This window comes from Eumetopias jubatus, unplaced genomic scaffold (genome assembly GCF_037043125.1).
Source record: "Eumetopias jubatus isolate StellerSeaLion01/CBP00866 unplaced genomic scaffold, mEumJub1_p1.0 scaffold_12, whole genome shotgun sequence".
Taxonomy (NCBI): Eukaryota; Metazoa; Chordata; class Mammalia; order Carnivora; family Otariidae; genus Eumetopias; species Eumetopias jubatus.
The window spans coordinates 50980494-50998228 of NW_028274818.1; the positions used below are offsets into that span (position 1 = coordinate 50980494).

The following is a 17735-nucleotide window of genomic DNA, read 5'->3' on the forward strand; positions in this document are numbered from 1 at the left end:
CCCAGGGCCCTGGGATCGAGTTCTGCATTGGGGTCCCTGCTCAGCGGGGGCCTGCTTCTCTCGCTCTCTCTGCCTGCCGCTTTGTCTGCTCTCTCTCTCTGTCAAATAAATAAAATCTTAAAAAAAAATAAAGTAGCAGATCTTACGGAAGAGTCAGGATTTCATGAAATCTATGAAAACTTTGTTGAAAAACAACTAAAATCCTATGCAGAGCTATTGTCAAATGAGGTTCTTGCAGATTTAACTTAGTTAATAGTTGAAGAAGGGAAAACAGGCAAACATAATACTTTCTTCAAAAGAGTATTTTGATATTTTCATAGAACAAGTAATTTGAATATCAAGGTTTGAGAGAGACACTTGGGAAAAATCACGTAGCCCTAAAGTACTCTTAGGAAATGACCCTTAAGATTAAGATGTGAAATTAAATATGTTATGTTATACTAACAATATTTTATTTTTCTTTATTTTTAAGAAATAGCATGTAGTTCTAATTATAGTAACCTTCTTCCACCATAATTATTAGCTTTATTATTTAAATGCAAGACAATTTTGTTTTATTCCTCACTGTAATGTTTTTGGTCTTTTTTATAGCAGGTTTACTTTAAAAAGCCTTTTTGTTGATTCATTTATTTTCTTCTGTAATGAGGACCTCTTTATATGTCTGGTCATTGAATCCCTTACATAGATTCTAAGTTAATGATTAGATTATGTATTTAAATGAGAAGAAAAACAAAAGACATACAACTGTTTTCTCTTACCCCACTTCCCCCAGGATTTTATCTTCTGTATACCATGATTAGCTATAATTTTCATATCCTGTGTATTCTCTTTTTGCTGTTTAGACTCTCCATATCACATGGAGCCTAGCAGTGGTCTTTTAACTATCCTCTTGCAGTGTATTGCCAGAAATCTGATCATGTTTTTTTCCTGCTTAAAATCCTTCAGTGACTTTCCACTACATGTAAGTTGGCTTAGATCCAGCTGTTTTGCATGGCCTTCTGTATCTTTTTTTGTGCTTTAGAATTGAATTTAACTCCCAAAACAGGTTGTTAAAATATCTTTACTTATACCTATTCCTTTTGCCTAGAAACTTCTGGATTCATCTCTTACATAGCTCCCCCTTCCCAAAGTACCCCCCCTTCAAGAATCCAACCAAGGGTGAACTCTATTCTTTTTTGATATACCATTTCCCTAAAGACTGAAGGGGAGAAAGGAAGAAGGAGATAGAATTAAACACTTAAAAAATATTCTAATTATTTTGTTCCTGCTTCTGTGCTGTGTGTATTAGTTTTGTGTATTTTCCATAGTGTACTGTAATTCTGTGACTATTAAGTTTTTTATACTCCTTTATTTTTATATGAGCATTTATACATATTAGTACTTAAATATGTTTTTGAATAAAAGTATACATAACCTCGAGTTTTATTTAATTTTTATTAGTTTGTGAGATTTTATATATATATGTATATATATATTTGTTTTTTTAAAGATTTTATTTATTTGTCAGAGAGAGGGAGAGAGAGAGAGTGTACAAGCAGGGGGAGCATCAGGCTCTCCGCTGAGCAAGGAGCCTGATGTGGAACTCGATCCCAAGACCCTGGGATCATGACCTGAACCCAAGGCAGTTGCTTAACCAGCTGAGCCATCCAGGTGTCCGCAGTTAGTGAGATTTTGATTGAAGCTTGACCTTTAGTATACGTAATAAATAAACTAATACAATCTTAAAAAAAACAACAGAACAAAAACTGTCAGCCAGGCTTCATTGGAGTGTGGTTGGGGGTGGGAGAGTGTGATTTTTCCTACATAAAATCAGTTGAATTTTTTTTTTAAACACTTTGAAGTCTTCATCCTTTACAAATTTCTCTTATTAGAATGAGTTTAAGCTGGATTGCTGTTTTCAGGGCCTTTTTTCATTTTGCTTTAGATTCTGAGGGAGAAAGTCTCCACAATTAATAGTGAGCTGAGTTTATACTTTACTGTTGCATATTTATGTGTGTTAAGTTATGAGTGAATTAGAGAATGGTGGGCAAGCATGGTCTTTTTTACCTGTTTACAAATGGGATTGGTCCTTTTATCTGATAATACAATTATGAGCATATCTATCTTAATATACTCTTTTAGAGGATTATTAATATATGATATTAATATAATATTAATATATTGATACAAAGGTTATTCATTTTTAACTTTAGCTCAAACTTTAAGTACTAAAATGAAACATTTTTGTTGAGATTTTCTTCTTGATAATGACAGCGATGATTTTTAGGTTAAAACATTCTTAGAGAAAAATAACTAAAATTTAGATTTTTAAGTCTTCTCTAAAACCATTATGAGTAATTATGCTTGTAAATTTTTAAATGCTTTTCATTGATGTGTTTTCTATCTTAGAAATAAATAGTCTTGTAATTGCTTTTATTCTTTGTCTTTAAGCAAGTATTTCAGAATCGTCAATTGTTACTCTCTCACCTTTGTGTTTTCAGAACTTCAGATAACTTAGTTTGGAGATAATGTATTAGTTTAAACTTCTCTATCTGCTTAAGGTAGATATGCTTTAATGTGATCCAGATAGTTGAGTTAAATTTACAGAATAACTTTTGTTTTCCTATGATAAAATAGTAAATAAATATAATAGAAATACTTTAAGTAAAATTTTTCTGACCTAGACTCTCCAATCTTTAAAATGCTTTTACCCATAAGAAAATTCCTTTTTTTTTTTTTTTTAAGATTATTTATTTGTCAGAGAGAGAGGGAGAGCACAAGCAGGGGGAGCGGCAGGCAGAGGGAGAGGCAGACTCCCCATTGAGCACGGAGCCTGATGTGAGACTTGATCCCAGCACCCTGGGATCATGACCTGAGCTGAAGGCAGATGCTTAGCCAACTGAGCCATCAAGGCGTTCCGCATAAGAGACTTCCTGTTGATTGTAAATTTAATTCATTTTTTTGGAAGACATATTTATAAGTTTAAAATTTGAATTAAGGCTTCCTGTGGCATAAAAGAGGGAGGTTTATAAATAAAAAGAGATAAAAGACTTTTATGGAAGACACTTGCTTTTATCTAACTATTTTTAACAAGATATTTTTGAGACTTACCTTTCATTTGTGTTTCTATTGACAAAGGTCCACTTGAATCAAAATGTAGGTATAATAGGAAGGAAAAGCAAAGGGTCACTTATCAATGCCAGAATTATTTATTATTAAGAATATATACATAGGGTAGTGAGTTAATACCTTGTGAATCTGTATATAGTTTGAGTAAACTAATGAAATTCAAGGAATTTGATATTTCATAATGGACTAGATTATGAAATTCTTCTTTAGCTCACCTGTATTGGTGAACAATTATATTTATGCAATTATATTTATCTACAGTCATAAAAAAAGAAAAAAAGTGTGTGTGGTGTTGGGTGGTGGTTTTGGATCGCCCCGAGATCACAACCTCAGCCAAAACCAAGAGTCGAATGCTTAACTGACTGTGCCACCCAGGTGCCCTCCCTCCCCCCACATTCCTTATTCTTGCATATTAGGTCTTTGGCTGGATTATGACCTGGTGTTAATGGATCTTTCTTCACATATTAATGCTTAAGTTCTTGGTACTTTTTGGCATTTATTATTAGTTGAGTTGCTTTATTTTACTTGGGGAGATAACTTTTTTAACATATAGGAATTGAAAAATTTTAAAAGATTTTATTAGAAAGCTCGCCAGTGGGGGGAGGGGCAGGGGGAGAGGTAGAGGGAGAGAATCTTTTTTTTTTTTTAAAGATTTTATTTATTTATTTGACAGAGACACACAAAAGAGGGAACACAAGCAGAGGGAGTGGGAGTGGGAGAAGCAGACTTCCCGCGGAGCAGGGAGCCAATGTGGGGCTCGATCCCAGGACCCTGGGATCATGACCTGAGCCGAAGGCAGATGCTTAACGACTGAGCCACTCAGGCGCCCTGAGGGAGAGAGTCTTAAGCAGACTCTGTGCTGAGTGTAGAGCTCAATGCAGGGCTCGATCCCATGACCCAGAGATCATGACCTGAACTGAAATCAATAGCCCATCACTTAACCAAATGAGTCACCCAGGCGCCCCAGGAATTTAAATGTTTTTATGGTTAAGTCTAACTCTAATCTTTACAAGTAAGTCTCTAATTTATTCTGTATCTTAAATAAATCTTCCTACATAAACCTAAAGAGTTTTTATTTAGGGGTGCCTGGGTGGCTCAGTTGGTTACACGTCTGCCTGCAGCTCGGGTTTTGATCTCAGGGTCCTGGGATTGAGCCCCACATCAGGTTCCCTGCTCAGTGGGGAGTCTGATTCTCCCTCTCTCCCTCTGCCTGTCTCCCCAGTTTGTGCCCTCTCTCTGAAATAAATAAAAAATCTTAAAAAAAATAGTTTTTATTTAGTCTTTATTTCCTTTATCAAAGAGGGGAATTGTAACAATATGGGAAATTCTCCACACACAGGCTGACACTTTGTTCCGTATCTCCAAGGTTAGGTGGATCTTAACAAATCTCTGCTATACCTGCATTGAGGACTTTTGAACATAAATAATGTGTTGCTGTTTTTTAGTGAAGTTTATGTATGGTGTGGGAGAAGTAGTAAAACCAGTACTTGATTGTTTTATTGTTGGGAGTAGTGAGGAGTTACTTGCCTTACCCTGATGCTATACCATGCAAAGGAGTTGAAATTAAAGTCATAGGAGATGGAGGACATTGAAGAATCTTACAGAATTTTCAACTTGAGCTAAAACAAAAACACAAGATGCAGAAAACTTCCTTGGCAATAATGTAATGGGTACTCTTCATATATTGTCAATTTATTTATTTATATTTTTATTTATTTATTTTTAAATATTTTATTTATTTGAGAGAGAGAGCATGAGAGAGAGAGAGAGCATGAGTTGGGGGAGGGTCAGAGGAAGAAGCACATTCCTTGCTGAGCAGGGAGCCTGATGGCGGGACTCGATCCTGGGACTCCAGGATCATGACCTGAGCCGAAGGCAGTCGCTTAACCAGCTGAGCCACCCAGGAGTCCCAATTCTTTTTTTAAAAAATTTATTTGTTTGAGAATCATTTATTTGTCAGAGAGAGCAAGCTCACAAACAGGGGGAGTGGCAGAGGGAGAAGCAGGCTCCCCACTGAGCAAGGAGCCCGATGTTGGACTTGATCGCAGTACCTCGGGATCACTACCGCAGCCAAAGGCAGACGCTTAATAGACTGAGCCACCCAGGCGTCCCACATCTGCAATTTCTCATTAAATTGATAGGTAATAGAGAATTACCAAGTTATGAAAACCTTTTCTGAAACTGTGCAGTTTCTTTTTTTTTTTTTAAAGATTTTTTATTTATTTGACAGAGACATATCGAGAGAGGGAACACAAGCAGGGGGAGAGGGAGAAGCAGGCTTCCCGCTGAGCAGGGAGTCCAATGCGGGGCTCTATCCTTGGACCCTGGGACCATTACCTGAGCTGAAGGCAGATGCTTATCCACTGAGCCACCCAGGCGCCTCACTGTGCAGTTTCTTTATTTAGAATGTCTGAAGAATTTATTCTTCAGTCACTCACCCAGTTTTGGAGGGCATATAAGACATGTATAAAACCTTGTTATAGGCACTGGATACACAGTTGTGAATATGACAGACCCTGGAACCCTGCTCTCATGGTTACATAGCTTTAGGTTGAAAAATAAGTTATGCTGGCAAATTAAATTTTCTGCTTAAAATATGTAAATAAGACTTTGATTCCAAAATTTAAAATAATCAAAATGCTTTTAACTCTGAAACTTTGGTATTTACATTTGATTTATAGGCATTTCAGGATTTTTAAAGAACACCTTGGAGTTTTTGTTATGAAGTATAATTTGTCACCACTTCATGATGATTATAACAGTCCATTCCAGTTCTGAAATATAAGGTGTGAATAGGCCAAATTCCAGTGTGTGTATTAACCAAGACTCTTGTTTGTAATGAAGATTTTCTTTTTTTTTCTTATTTAGATCTTATTTATTTGCCAGAGAGAGAGAGCACAAGCAGGGGGAGTGGCAGGCAGAGAAAGAAACAGGCTCCCCACTGAGCAGGGAGCTCAATGTGGGACTCGATCCCAGGACCCTGGGATCATGACCTGAGCCAGAGGCAGACGCTTAACAACTGAGCCACCCAGGCGTCCTTGTAATGAAGATTTTCGAACCCTACCCCAAATCTCATCATTAGGTCTGAGGTGGTTCCCAGAGATTTAAATGCAGGTTTGGGGGATCATACTTTAAAAATATGTAAACATTGGTTTAGTAGGTAGTGAATATGTCTGTATTATTGAGATGTGTCTAAGTAAATCTTTAAATCAGATATGATTTTTTTCGTAAAAGAAAGCAAATATTTAATACTAAAGTTTTATATCTTTAGCTTATTTCATCTTTTGGAGAGGATAAGGTAAAGATTTCTATTTTACTCTCAATTCTGTAAAGTTACGTATCTTTCTATAATGTCTTAAAAACACCTGAAATCAAGTTTCTGGACTTGGGAGAGCCAGGAAAATTAAAATAAGTCTTTGGGTCGGAAGCACATTATTGGTATATACTAACCGTTCCTTGTTGATTCCATTCATATACTGTGATTAGATCCTCTTGCTTTTTGTTTTGTCAGGTTAGTCATAGAGGGAACTTTCCACCTCTTTGATTGTTTTAGGTATGCCTTGATTGTGGGAGGTCTGGGTTGGGAGAGGCTGGGAAGACTGTCGGAATACATGGTAACCCTGTTTTAGATATAAGGATAATTGAATAAAGCATAAAATTTTATGTGTTATTACCATTTTTTGTTTCTGCTATTTACTGTCTTTCCCCTACCCAAGTCCTAGCATATTTCCCCCATTCTCCAGATCCTCTACCTTTGAATCTTAAGTTTTTGTAATGCTTTTTCTGCTTTCCTTGCTTTAAAAGCCTTTTCTAAGTTTATTTCAGATAACTGGGGTTTTTGCTTTTCTTTTTCAACTTTAGGAATAATTATGGAATTATGGACATTTTAAAAGGCAGTATAAATATTAAGTTCATACAGTCCCCCTGTGCACTGTGTAACTATAACCCTTCATAACCATGTACAATAAAAAGGGGACAATTAATAAACTATTGAGGAGCATTTTTTCTGGAGTTCTGAAATACTCTAGTAACTTCTGTTCTTAGAAAAACAAACTGAATTTCTTCCTTTTCGTAGAGGCCATAGATATGTACTCTGGAGCCCAATATTTTTACTACTGAAGTTGCGTTTCTCAAGTAAATCCAAGCTGTATGGTGTATAGGTTCCTATAACTTTTTTTGAAACCTTTGGAGTCAGAAGTGTTTCAGTATTTAATGTTCTGTCTGTCTCCCACCCCCTGCTCCATAATATTATATAATACTGATGGAAAAGTATGAGACCATTCCACATAATCAAGCACATTAATATTTTTGCATTGAAACATGAATGTTCATAGTGAAATGATAACAGATCTGTCCAGGGCAGGTTTTACTTTCAGATAAGTCATAAAAAGTATATGATTTTTAGTTTTACATTTTAGGAATTGAAATTTTGTGGAATCTTTTTGAGCCCAATATTTTTAAAAGCCAAACTATGTATTGCTAAAAAGGCCTTTGTAGTCAGCAATGTTAATTTACACAAAGTTTGTTTTAAAATATCATGGTGAAGTTCTTTCAAATACCAATATGAGTAATAGTACTATCTCTTTGTAAAGAGTGTGAGACAGTGTATTAGAAAAGGTTTCCTGTTAATTTTCAGTTGGATTTTGCATCAAAATCAAGAAATTATTACTGTCTTTGAGAACTGTATTTATTTATAAAAGTTACAACTATCATAGTGATATCTATGTGTTAGGGACCATTTTGTAATTTACACATGCTATCTCATATAACCCTCAGAACAGATGCAGTGCAGTAGGTTTTTTTATCCTCTTCATTGTACAGATGACGGAGTTGTGTCCTAGAGATGAAGTAATTTGCCCAGTATCACATGATTAGTGGCATAACCAGTATTTTAATGCAAGCATCCTTACTCTAGAGCTCATTAAGCCTTGGGAGGTGAAAGAGTTTTGGAAGTCATCACAGAGTTGAGAATAAAAGAAGAAAAGAAGATAAATAGAAACTTTTGGTTCAAAAGTGGGAGGGCAGTGATATTCTTCAAGAAGAGAAAATGTATGTCATTTCGTCAGTCTTCCTTAAGGATTCTGGAATTAACGGCCTGGGTTCAAATTTCAACTCTACAAGTTATGATTAGTTTGATCTTAGTGTATTAACTTTTGTACACCTCAGTTTTCTCATTTGTAAAATGAGGATAATACCTGTCTTCACTGATTAAATGTGATAATACATTAGAGAAATGAGAATAATGCCTGGCACAAAGTAAGCACTCAATAGATGTTAGTAGACAGATGAGTCACATTGATGTTGGATGATTTGTTTGAATAGTTATGTCAAATGTTAAAGGGTTTGGTAGAATCAGAAAGGAAAAACAAACATTAAGACTGATTTCTAGTCTCTTGAGGTGTCTGCAAAAGTGGGGTGCACAGGAGTTTTGGTTTTTTAGTAAATGAGATTTACCATTAATTTGGAATTCAACACTTCAGTTCTTATATAAAAGAAATGATATGATCACTCTGATGTAGCGGAGAAAAACCTCTGTGTTAAGTAACTGACAGAAAACACTATTTTGAGAAAAGCAAGTAATTTGGTTCTTATGTGTTTATAATATTAGGGATTACTGCCATGGTAGAAAGGAAATAAAATAGTAGCATACAAGTTTTAAGAAATTAAAACCATAGGGGCGCCTGGGTGGCTCAGTTGGTTAAACATCTACCTTCTGCTCAGGTCATGATCTCAGAGTCCTGGGATCTAGCCCTGCCTCGGGTTCCCTGCTCAGCAAGGAATCTGCTTGTCCCTCTGCCTCTGCCTGCAGCTCCCCCTTCCTGTGTGCTCTCTCTCTGTGTCAAATAAATAAAATCTTAAAAAAAAAGTAATTAAAACCATATCTGATTTTAATTAATCATTATTAAAATTTATAAATCAAATTATTTTCAGGTTACATGTTGCTTAGCATGCTTTGTTTGGGGGAACTGGTTTAATACTTTTATGTAAAATACTGCAAGGGAACAGGTTTTGGCTCTAGGCCCATATAGTTTATTAAATGTAGAGGCTTATTCTTCTGTCTTAAATTTATACTAATGAAAGAACAAATGAATAGCAGCAGTTAGTCTAATTTCATGTGTGTACATAGCAATTTTTTGTCCATTCAGTTCCCTTATTTATTTAAAACCCTCATTTATTTTTTTAATGTTCAGCCTTAAATGATTTTTTAAAAACATTTTATTTATTTATTTGAGAGAGAGAGAGAAAGAGAGAGAGCACAAGGTGGGGAGGGGAAGAAGCAGAGGGAGAGGGAGAAGCAGACTACCTGCTGAGCAGGGAGCCTGATGCGGTGCTCAATCCCCGGGACCCTGGGATCATGACCTGAGCCAAAGGCAGATGCTTAACTGACTGAGTCACCCAGGTGCCCCTAATGTTCAGCCTTAAATGATCTTAATATGCTATAGTTTGCTCACAGAATAAAAAATTCTCTATAATTTAATTAGCTAATGTATCTATTGGTAATTTAAATGTGAACCGTCTTTTTCAAATAAAAGCCCAATCAAAAAGTAGTCATCTAGTATTTTTACCAAGAATGAACCACTGTTTTCTCTAAGCTACTTATTCATTATGGATATAGCTTCTATGTGAAATTGACTTACTAGTCTGCCTTTTAACTATGAAATATACCTTTGTTTTTGGAGGCAAATGTTTGAGTGAGAGTAGTTGTGTGACATCTAGTTGCACAGCTGTGAATTTCCCTTGTAATTCCCTTGTAATTAACGCTGCATAGTTTTCATTTCTGTTTTTAGCTAAGCTTCTCATTTTCCCAGTGAAAACATTGGGGTTTCTTTCTTTTTTTATCAACTCATTTTCCCCATCTTGATTAAAGTGTATTTATTCTTAAATCAGTTTTAGTCACTACGCTGAAATTTTCTTCTTGACCTTGCTGTTACAGTGTTTTTATTAAAGTTTTATAACTTTAATGACATTTATTTTAAATAATAGTGTCTCTTGCATATTCATAGGTTGCTATTCTTTCACTTTTCTCCTTACATTATGTCTGTGAGTTGGGGTGACTAATCCAGGAGATTTCCCCCCTTTTCAGTTAGAGAACATGATGTGCCTAGGGTATATAGATATAGCATGGTGGTTCTGGAGCCAAACTGCATGAGTTTGAATCCTAACCCAGCTGTTTGCTAACTTTGTTATGTTGGGCCAAATACATAATCTCTCCGTGCCTGATTTGAGAAATGGGAATGATAGTAGTACCTACCTTAGAGTTAGAGGGTTTATTTTTTTTTAATTTTTATTGTTATGTTAATCACCATACATTACATCATTAGTTTTTGATGTAGTGTTCCATGATTCATTGTTTGTGCATAACACCCAGTGCTTCATGCAGGACATGCCCTCTTTAATACCCATCACCAGGCTAACCCATCCCCCCACCCCCTCCCCTCTAGAACCCTCAGTTTGTTTTTCAGAGTCCATCCTCTCTCATGGTTCGTCTCCCCCTCCGATTTACTCCCCTTCATTCTTCCCCTCCTGCTATCTTCTTCTTCTTTTTTTTCTTAACATATATTGCATTATTTGTTTCAGAGGTACAGATCTGTGATTCAACAGTCTTGCACAATTCACAGCGCTCACCATAGCACATGCCCTCCCCAATGTCTATCACCCAGCCACCCCATCCCTCCCATCCCCCCCACCATTCCAGCAACCCTCAGTTTATTTCCTGAGATTAAGAATTCCTCATATCAGTGAGGTCATATGATACATGTCTTTCTCTGATTGACTTATTTCACTCAGCATAACACCCTCCAGTTCCATCCACGTCATTGCAAATGGCAAGATCTCATTCCTTTTGATGGTTGCATAATATTCCATTGTGTATATATACCACATCTTCTTTATCCGTTCATCTGTCGATGGACATCTTGGCTCTTTCCACAGTTTGGCTATTGTGGACATTGCTGCTATAAACATCGGGGTGCACGTACCCCTTCGGATCCCTACATATGTATCTTTGGGGTAAATACCCAGGAGTGCAATTGCTGGATCGTATTGTAGCTCTATTTTCAACTTTTTGAGGAACCTCCATACTGTTTTCCAGAGTGGTTGCACCAGCTTGCATTCCCACCAACAGTGTAGGAGTGTTCCCCTTGAGTTAAGAGGGTTTAAATGGTTTAGGTCAGTGCCTAGTACATAGCAGTGCTTCTGTCATTGTTGTCATTACTGTTTGGTGACTGTGGCTGACTTAGAGTTAAGAAGTGGTATAGCGCCAGAATCAAGAGGACCCAGACCGTCAGTGCTTTTTAATATTTCCTTCTACTTATGTAACTTTGTATACAACACACATTTTATAGAGAATAATTAAGGAGGTTTGTTTTTCAGATTTCTTCTGTTGTAGTCTTTGTATGCATCAATAAATTTTCCCTAGTGAATAAGATTAAGATCTGATAGAACATAAATTTCAAACTCTGCAGTCATTATTGATAAAATATCATTTAAAACCTGTAATTTTAATTTCTTTTATAAATTGGTGGGTATTTTTAAAAATATGTATTTGGCATGTAGTGTTATCTCACTGTAGACACTGATATATCAGTATCATTATTCAGGCTTCCAATCCAATCTGAATTATAATACCATAAAAAATAATATCTAGAAATGCTACTGACTTCTACTGACTTCTAAATATGCAGCTACATAATTTTATTAATGTTTATAAAAATGCTAGGGGATTAGATTTCATTAGTAAAAGGAACAGAGAGATTTTGGTTTTTTAAAAGATTTATTATTTATTTATTTGAAAGAGAGTGAGAGAGGGGCAGAGGGAGAGGGAGAAGCAGACTTCCTCCTGAGCAGGGAGCCTGACGCCTGAGACCCTGCTTGACGTGGCGCTTGGTCCTGGGATCATGACCTGAGCTGAAGGCAGACGCTTAAACTGATCCATCCGGGGGGACCTGAACAGAGAGATTTTGAATGCATGTTTTTTCATTTTTAGTCTTGTTAGTCCCTAGATGGAGTATACTAAAAGTAGCACATGATCTAGTCATGCCAGTGCATGACTCTGTAAGGACAGTGATCATTGGTTATATTTCCCATAAAGCAACCCATTACAAGATTGTGTTAATTCTTTAATTTGTAGTGTAAGTGCTTTGAAGGCTCTTTCTTGTATAATTGAGCCTTACTGTAGGAATAGTTAGAAACACAAGGAATTAAGATCTTTTAGTATGTGTTGCATTTTTTAAGACTATTGTGAGGACATTTCCATCTAATTTATTGTACTTTTTTTTTTTTTACTTTTTTAAATGTGAGGTTGTATTTTATTGACTAATTATATGTGTTAATAGAGGGTAAAGTATATCAAATGTTTTTTTTTCTTGGAATTATACTGAGAACATACTTTTTTAAATTTCACACCTCTCTGAAGTCTCTTCCTTATTTAGTAGTTGGAGAAACTAGAGATCAAATAAGATTAACAACTTGCCCAGAGTCATTTAGCTGCTCAAGGGTAATATTCACAACCACTCTGTGTGCCCTTAAGAATGCCTCTCATGTTATAACTTTTGGGGTTATTTGAATACTAAAGAATGATTTTGTGTATAGACAACTTAATCCATACCTTCACTTGCCTAAATTTCATTAGGGTAGACAATATAAATATTATTTGTAGTGGTAATAGGGAAGGGGAATTTTTAAAAATGTAAATAACTATGGTTTATCATGGTTGATAGATGTTTTGCCATTTTCAGGGGTTAATGGTCTTCAGAGGCTAATTTAAAGATAAGAAGAATGTAGGCGTGGTAAAGATAGAACTAATAGGAAAAAAAGATAGTTTCAGAGATTCTTCTATACTTATGTAGAAAAATGCGGAGACGTTACAACCAAATAAAAAGAACCAATGCAGAAAGCAGATTATGTTTTTGATCAGGTATAGAAAACTAGTGTATAGGTATTGGATTGTGAAAAAAAGATTATGGGTTATCATTTATTCTATTCCTTTGGTAATTTTCCTTCACATGAGATGTTTATCGTAATATTTTGGACCTGGAAGGGACTCTAGATAATCTAGTGATAGTCCCCACTCATCTCACTTTGAAGATGAGGAAATGGAGTGGTTACAAAGTATGTGTCTGAGGACACTGTAGCTTTGTAGTGGCCTAACAGGACCTCTTAACTGTAACTTGGATGGATTGCTTGTGCTCTTTTCCTAATACTCTTAAGTCCTTTTTTCCTTAAATAGTGTTCCTATCTGAAAATGAAATTGAAGCAGATACATTTCTGTATACACTTGTTTTGTGATTATTTCCTATTGATATTCTTTCATGGTGTGTTTGTTTAAGGTGGTGGGGTGAAGGGTTTATAAATTGTTTATTTGCTGATTGTTTATGGGTTATGCATTTATTTGGTATCTAAGTTATTGGCAATAAATATTTTCTTTGCTTAGAAATAAGAAATACTGGATTTAGATATGATGTATTTTAGATTTACTTTTTCTGTTGCTAGAATAATGTAAACACTGAAATCATATTTTTCTCTCTTCATTTTGCAGTAGTATTATTGATTCTACAGAATACAGCCAACCTCCTGGTTTCAGTGGCAGTTCTCAGGTAATGATATATTTAGCAGTATGTTTTTGTGGTACAATGAATATAATCATCTGAGTTTTAAAGTCGTAGATTAGTTTACTGGAATGTCCTGTCACAAACGTAACTGTTTTGAGTGCTGTGGCATTGATTGGGACTTAGATAGTTCTGATGCATAAACAGCTATTTATGTGCTAAATGATGAGTCAAAAAAATTTTTTTGAATACTAGTAACATGAGACCTTGAGAGGAAGGAAATACTGTAAGATGAAATTATGAATAATCAGCACATTGTTTTTCTCAGGGATCTTTATAATCTATTGATGAATTACTTATCATTATGTTGGAAATGTTAAGCTTTTCTGTGGGAAGTAAACTACAGATTTGAGTAAAATAGACTTCAGCTTTACCTCTCTTCTAATTAATGGTATGATTGTTTTGACGTTTACTTTCTCCATCTTTAACTTGGGGTTGCTGGTATTTGTCAAATCTAATTTTGAGGCTGGACTTTTTTTTTTTTTTGACTTTTTATACTGAAGTAATGTCAGACTTAGAGAAAAATAACCAAAGTGGTAAAAGGAACTCCTTTATGTCCTTTATCTAGATTGTCTAAAAGTTAACATTTGATCACATTTTTTTGTTCATTCTCATTCTCTCTTTTGCTTATGCACACAGAAATTTTCTTCTCTGCATTGTTTGAGTTGGGTACAGACATAATGATCCTTTACCTCGAAATACTTTAGTGTGTATTTCCTTAAAAACAAGGGTATTGTCTTATGTAATTACAATATATTTTAAAATTCAAAAAGTTAACATGGATACAATGCTTTTATCTAATCCCTGTATCTTATTCAGATTGTAGAAATTGTCTTAATATTATCCTTCATAGTAAGAGGGAAACAATGAGGTGTTTTTAAATGCATGTTCATTTGTATATTCGCTTTATGTGTAGTGTGGTTATTTTTATCAAAGTGAAAAGAAAATTCTTTTGGATCATGCAGCTTTTGTTTGTGTTTTCCTTTTCCCACTACCTAGGTGACCACTTCTATTACTTTCATGGTTAGTTGGTATAACTACTCTGAACATCCTGTGTTATCTTCATATGCATGCATGTATTTGGCCTATTATTTTATATTAAGTTCATAGATTAGTTCGCATCTCTTTCTGAACAACAGTGAAAACACCTGATCTTCTTGTTTCTTTTTTTTCTTTAAAGATTTTTATTTTATTTATTTATTTGAGAGAGAGAGCACAAGAGGGGGTAGGGTAGGAGGGAGAAGCAGACTCTGTGCCGAGCAGGGAGCCGGATGTGGGACTTGATCCCAGGACTCCGGGATCATGACCTGAGCTGAAGGCAGTCACTTAACTAACTGAGCCACCCAGGTGCCTGATCTTCTTGTTTTTATAAGACATAATGGGATATATCAGGAGAAATTTTAAAGCATTAAGTTGAAACATACCTTAAAAACTTGAGAGGAAAAAGCAGTCTTTGAATCTGGAAACAGCTTTGTATTCACAGTTGGACCTTGCTGTTTTCCTTTTGACCCTAATCTCACAAAACATCAACATCAGATAAATCCATTCTGTGGCTGTGATGAAGTAAAACAAATATAAGGTCACTTCATAAACTGTCTAAGCACATATAAAAACAAAGTCACCATGCAAGCCCCCAAAAATACCAAAGACATTAATGTCCTGGCTAATATGAACAATTGCTGTTGCTTTACTATTTACAACTTTAGTGTTACGGTAGTGTTCTGTCCTTCTAGATACTCAACCACAGCATTACCCCCACTTCTTGAAAGCATCCCATCCACAGCCCTCCCTCAAACACTTAACATGAGCCTGTATCCTATAAGTTGGCTCTTAACTGAGATACCTCTCTCTTACCCACAATGTGTTATATTCTTTGTTTCAGTGAGCGATAATTAAAACTTGTTCAGCTACAGTTGTGTGTTTCTGTTGGTCTTTGGCTGCAGGGCATTGACAGTCTCTTCATAGAGGAACAAGAAAAGGTTTTTCTGTAATTGCCATTTACATAATATTTAATTGAATTTCTAGCAGTGAGCTAGAAACAATAGAAGTTGAATCTGGGTGAAAAAGAAAAGTAGTAAGAATAGATTTTTTTTTGTTTTTTGGTTTATTTGTTTTAATTTTTAGAGCAGCACTTGATATTATCAGGTAATAAAGAGATTTCTGGTTTGAGATAGTATACTGAGCCAGTCAGTGTGTTAATCTCTCTCCAACCTTCACTCACCAGAAATCCCATTGACCTATTACTATCCTCACACTGAAAACTTAAAAGAATTTATAGAGGATTAAAAAAATACTTAGGAAGGCTGCCTAACATGAGAGTGTGAAGTGTGCTTAAGGATGACAAAGCCTGGGTCTCCTGGATCACTCCAACCGTAGCATCTGCTGGAGGACAGGGAAGTTGTTGAGGAGGAAATCCTACTAGTGTTTATGGGATAGAACTGATAGGACATATTGTGCTGAAGGCCTACCCTTCGTTTCTAGCTATGTTCTTTAGAACAGATAGACCTAAAGCAAATTGACAAAAAAAGGATGGAAAATAGAGGAATAGTTAAGGATAAGCCTGTCAAATGTAAGAATACTAAAGAATATAGTAAAAACTAAAACAAGAACAAAAGAAAGAAAAGTGCATTACCAAAATAGAACTCAAGGAGAAAAACATAAAAGATAACATTTTTCACATAAAGAAAAGTGATATTTCTCCAAAGTAGTAATAATTTGTGTGACATAGTATAACATTGGAGTTTATATAAAGCAAAAATTGATATAAATTTTTGGAAAATTAATTAAAACTTAAACATGGTGGAAGATTTTGAAGTATATCTCAAGAATGAATTAAAGTAGTAATAATAGTCATAGTCATCATTATTTTACACTTACTGTTCATGAATATTAAAGTAATTAAGGTACTTTACATGCATTACCTACTTTAATTCTCCGAACTTCCCTATGAGGTAAGTACTATTACTATTATTTTTTATTTTATTGAGGAGAAAACTGTGGCATACGGAAGTTAAGGAGGTTGCTAAAGGTAACATAACTAATAAGAGGAGGGTGCTGAGATTTTAACTCAGGCATTATGGCTTCAGAGCCTATGCTTTTAAATACCCATTTATTCAACCAAGAGATTTTTTAAAAAAATTTAAATTATTTATGTATTTATGTTTTGGAGTACCTGCTATATACCAGGCACTATTACAGGCTCTGGGGATACATGATTGAACAAACACAAAACAAAGACCTCTGCTGTAACGAAGTTTCCAGTAGGAGAGATACTTATAGTAATAAAAGTAGACTACCTTTGAACAAAGTGGAGGGGGAGCAAGCCCATGTGAGTATCACTGGGATTCCCAAGTTCTGGGAAGAGGGTTAATAAGTAAATGAGCTCTGAGGTAGGAGCATGCCTGACATAATTTAGAAGTCTGTTGTGGCTGGAGAGGAGTAATCAGTGGGGAGAAAAGTAGAAATGAGATAAAACTTAACAGAGGCCACTTGGCACATGACTTTCTTAGGCCATTATAAAGACTTTGTGTTTTGTTTTTTTTTGAGTGAGACCAGTTAAACTTGGTTGAATAGGTACTTGTCTCACTTTATTCTTTGTATCAAAGGCTATACATTTATTGTTTTTTTTTTTTTTTAAGATTTTATTTATTTGACAGAGACATAGCTAGAGAGGGAACACAATGCAGGGGGAGTGGGAGAGGGAGAAGCAGGCTTCCCGCTGAGCAGGGAGCCTGGCGTGGGACTTGATCCCAGGACCCTGGGATCATGACCTGAGCCGAAGGCAGACGCTTAACGACTGAGCCACCCAGGCGCCCCATTTATTGTTTTTTTTTTTTAAAGATAGGATTTTATTTTTTATTTATTTGACAGAGAGAGACACAGCAGAAGAGGGAACACAAGCAGGGGGAGTGGGAGAGGGAGAAGCAGGCTTCCCACCGAGCAGGGAGCCTGATGCAGGGCTCGATCCCAGGACACTGAGATCATGACCTGAACCGAAGGCAGACGCTTAATGACTGAGCC

At 35.7% G+C, this 17735-nt stretch overlaps 1 protein-coding gene across 6 annotated transcripts in view; it reads left to right on the plus strand.

The window, feature by feature from the left end:
• Positions 1-17735, plus strand: part of COP1 (COP1 E3 ubiquitin ligase) — a 246412-nt gene that overhangs the window by 70984 nt on the left and 157693 nt on the right. For all 6 annotated transcript variants that reach the window (XR_003612279.2, XR_003612280.2, XR_003612276.2 and 3 more), the window contains one exon: positions 13646-13703. Coding sequence is in view for 1 of the 6 variants with exons in the window: in XM_028122995.2 (XP_027978796.1) it covers positions 13646-13703 (58 nt within the window). In the remaining 5 variants the exon portion in view is untranslated. The remainder of the gene's footprint in view (positions 1-13645; positions 13704-17735) is intronic.